Source organism: Quercus suber, unplaced genomic scaffold (genome assembly GCF_002906115.3).
Source record: "Quercus suber isolate HL8 unplaced genomic scaffold, Cork oak 2.0 scaffold_577, whole genome shotgun sequence".
Taxonomy (NCBI): Eukaryota; Viridiplantae; Streptophyta; class Magnoliopsida; order Fagales; family Fagaceae; genus Quercus; species Quercus suber.
Window position 1 is genome coordinate 370839 of NW_027070022.1, and position 3925 is coordinate 374763.

At 38.3% G+C, this 3925-nt stretch overlaps 1 protein-coding gene across 1 annotated transcript; it reads right to left on the reverse strand.

Moving 5' to 3' along the window:
• Nucleotides 1–2179: 2179 nt before the first annotated feature.
• On the reverse strand, nt 2180–3925 carry LOC112026612 (flavonol 3-O-glucosyltransferase UGT89B1-like; the record flags this gene model as incomplete). The annotated part of the gene is given in 1 exon segment (XM_065764678.1): nt 2180–3925. A coding segment is annotated over 1 exon segment (1383 nt), but the record flags the coding sequence as incomplete, so codon positions are not given.

The window sequence follows — 3925 nt, forward strand, 5'->3', positions numbered from 1 at the left end:
AAGGCATATTCAATACTTCTATACTCACACACACGCTAACATGCATCTAACACACAAGACATGGCATATTCATCTCAAAACCCTAACACACATCTATCATGGCATACACACATCCTAACATACATCTATCTCATCTTATCCAAGGTAGCAAGCATATTACAATACAATAGCATCAAAAAGACATTAACATTAAGCATATCCCAAACATCCAAGTATAGCATCATGGTATTAATCAAGCATATTCATCATGTTCATAAAGCATATCATGCTCATCATCCCAATTAAATGCATGTTCATTTAATTATGCATAACTTACCTCATTTACCTCGTAGCACCACAACACCTATGCATCAATACATTTTCATATTCATATGCATGTTCATGTGATTTATCCAAGATATAAATCCTAATTATCAATCTATCGATCCAAACCTGTGACATATGTTATTCTACTAACCCTAAACCTAAACATGTGAAAATTAGACTCAACAAGACATAAATAGAGGATTAAAACTAAGCAAAACAATCAAAAATTGCAAGAACCTTGAATTTGCATTTTTGTGCATGAGTATGCGTACGCATACTCATGCCTCTAGTAGGTGTATGCATACATAAGTATGTGCATGCATACATGCTCCAAAACACAATTTTAAAGCAAACAACAAAATAATAATCAAACCAAACCTAGCATGCTTCTAATATATAACCAAACAACATAAACTAACAACAAAGATACAAAAAATAAACAAAACCAAAAACTATTCATAAACATGTATTGGATCTAATAACAAACAAGAGCAACACATCAAGACATGTTCATCAATATATCCAATCATTCAACTCATTAATCAAAACATGATGAGACACAACAAATCGAACACAAACAAATAAAATCATATTTATAAGAAAATATAACACATAAATAAAATTAAGAACAACAAGAACACAAAAATAATTCAAATCAAGGAAAAAGCCATGAAGAGAGACTCACCTTGCTTATGTAACACAACTTGATTGATATTTTAACCAGCCCCTCTGTGCCTACACAACAAGATTCAAAGAGATATCAAGGAAATCAAAGGATTCAATAGTTCATAGGTAATCACAACTCAAAATAAAAAGATTATTTTGAAAAGATTTTGAGAAAATCAATTGAAAATAAGTTTCTACCTTAAAACTAACTAAAGAGAGGTATTTCAATGATTAAAAAACGTGCTCAGGTTTGTGTGTGATTTTAGAGAAGATGAAATAGAGTTTTTAGAGAATATGGAGGCAAAAATAAACTCTCTCTAGTTAGGGTTTTAGTTTGGAGGCATAAGGATGTATTTATAGGTTTAAACTAGGGTTTTCAGGCTTATTTTTAGGGTTTTGGACGTTCTAAAGGATCTAGGGGCTAGGCCATATCAAAGAAGGCGCTAAAAACTAAAGTTCTAAGGTTCTGGAATGGGTTGTGCGTACGCAAGTTTGTGCATGGTACGCATGAAGTTTCATGTGTACGCATGCATCCCCAAAAACTCTAATTCTAACAGATTTGATGACCTAACTTCAAACGGTCATAACTCACTCAATTTAAATCCGAATTAGGCAAAATTTGTGATCAAATTGAAGTCAAGGATATCTGATTTCCAATGAAATAAACTTCACTCAAAAATGCTTTGGGGATCAAAAGTTATGGTCAAAACAATGGGCAAATGTCATTTTTCAGCATTATTTTCAAAGCGATTTGAGCATTTTTGAGTTGTGATTACTTCCAAACTATTAAAATAACTTCAATTACCTTTTGTAGACATGTCAAGCTCATCACTGGGACCAGGGACTAAAGTTTATTAACCAGGTACAAAATGAGGTGTCTATTGTCCCCTTTTTAAGGAAATGATGGAAAAAAATTATTTCAAGAAATCTTAGTTTCTACCATGAGAAAGAAAAATGAGGATAACCTTCCAACCAAATAGCTTCTTTCTCACCTGGCTTAAGTCCTAGATAGCTCGATTACAAGAACTCAAAATATAAGAACATGAAACTTCTCTAAAAGATGGGACAGGACAACTTCTTTGCTGCACATATCGAGGAGTACAAATCCAAATTTGTTTTAGCTACCAATTAGCTGACTTTGATGGGTCTAATAATTGAGTGCGCGTGTGCGCATGCGCGCGCGCGCACACACACACACACATATATATAATCTGAATAAAGACTTTATTGAACGAAAGAGGAAAGCAGAGGAGAGCTCAAATCTTGAGCTTGCTCCAACAAAATTATGCTTCCCTGTCTTCTTCTCTTCAATACTAGCCATGTGTCATAACAAGAATTAAACAAAATGTAGAACGTTATACTAGAAAATAAAGCATATGAAATGAGTACTCATTATTATGTAAGTAAGTTTTCGCGCGAAAATGATAAGATTCGAATTAATCACTAATATTTCATCATATATGTGATCAATGATCTCAATCATTAATACAACCAAAGGCAAAAATCCTGAATTGATATATGTGAGTGAGTAAAACCATAAAAAATGCTACTATGATTACATAATTTAGATTCATTCTAATTTTTTGATGTCAGCTAATTGTTTGATCAATTCATCCAAATCTTTGTCAGAGCTTCCTCCCTTGACCGCGCTCAAGGCCGCATCACTCAACTCTTTGGCTCGAACATTCTGGGGCTTAATTTTGTCAAGTGAAACTACCAATAATCGAGCCAACTCATTAGAGTCAGGAATATTTTCAGTGCCCTCGCCAGTTCTAATCGCCACGCTTAATTGGTCGACCAACAACAAGGCATTAGTAAATTGCTCTGCTCCCATTGGCCATGTCAACATCACAACTCCTGAGATAAGCCCTTCCAACACTGAGTTCCACCCACAATGAGTCAAGAATGAACCTACAGCTCGATGCCTGAGTATAGTCACTTGTGGGGCCCACCCCTTGATCACTAATCCCCTATCGCCCATGCGATCTCTGAACCCATCGAGAATCGAACCTTGATCATCAGGCACCCTCGCGCACAAAATAAAATGGACCCCACTACACTCCAACGCTGTTGCAAGAACATTTAATTGCTTACTTGTCAACACAGCACGACTTCCAAAGCACACGTAAACAACAGAGTTGTCAAGACGAGCATCCAACCACATCATAAGCTTGTGACATGGCACAGAGCTGGCCCCACCTCTAGTAGCCGATCCAATCACATCTCCTTCAAGTGGCAATACAGGTCCTACCGCCCACACTCGATTGTGCCCAACCTCTCTCTTCAAATGGTCAAAGTACACACTCTCCAAACTGGCGAACGAGTTAAACACAATTCCCCAACTCTCGAAATTAGCCAGCATGCTGTTTCTGTGAAATTCCCAATCTGGGTCAGCTTCAAGATCGTTTCTATAATATGGAGGGATCTGCCACCAAGGGTACGTCGGGGAATTCGGGACCATAGGTAATGAAATTTGGAAATTGATATCCTCACCGGGATCATTGTTTTTGGGCGGGTCACGGCACATTGAAAAAGCTACGGACATCCCAAAAGCACCGGAGGGTGAGAAGCAGAGACGTGGCACTTTAAGCTCACAGGCAAGGTGGTGGGTCCAGCCGAGGAAAAAATCAGATATAATAGCCACAGGTGGCGAAGGGTGAGACTGGAACCATTGGAGTAGGAAAGGATAGTGAAGATCACGCAAGGCGCGCATGATAGCGAGGAGTCTCTTATGTGGAGGAGTAGGTGTGATATCTGGGACTAGTGCTGGGAGAACCAAGTGTTTGAGAGAAGATGGGTGGGTGGAGAGGTATGGTTCAAGTAAGTGGACGTTGCTGGGGGTGACCAAAACGGTAACGTTTAGGCCGCGGGTGAGTAACAGGTGGGTGAGATCTAGGAGGGGGATGATGTGGCCTGCGGATGGAAAAGGATAAGCAACGATGTGGAGGTTGGT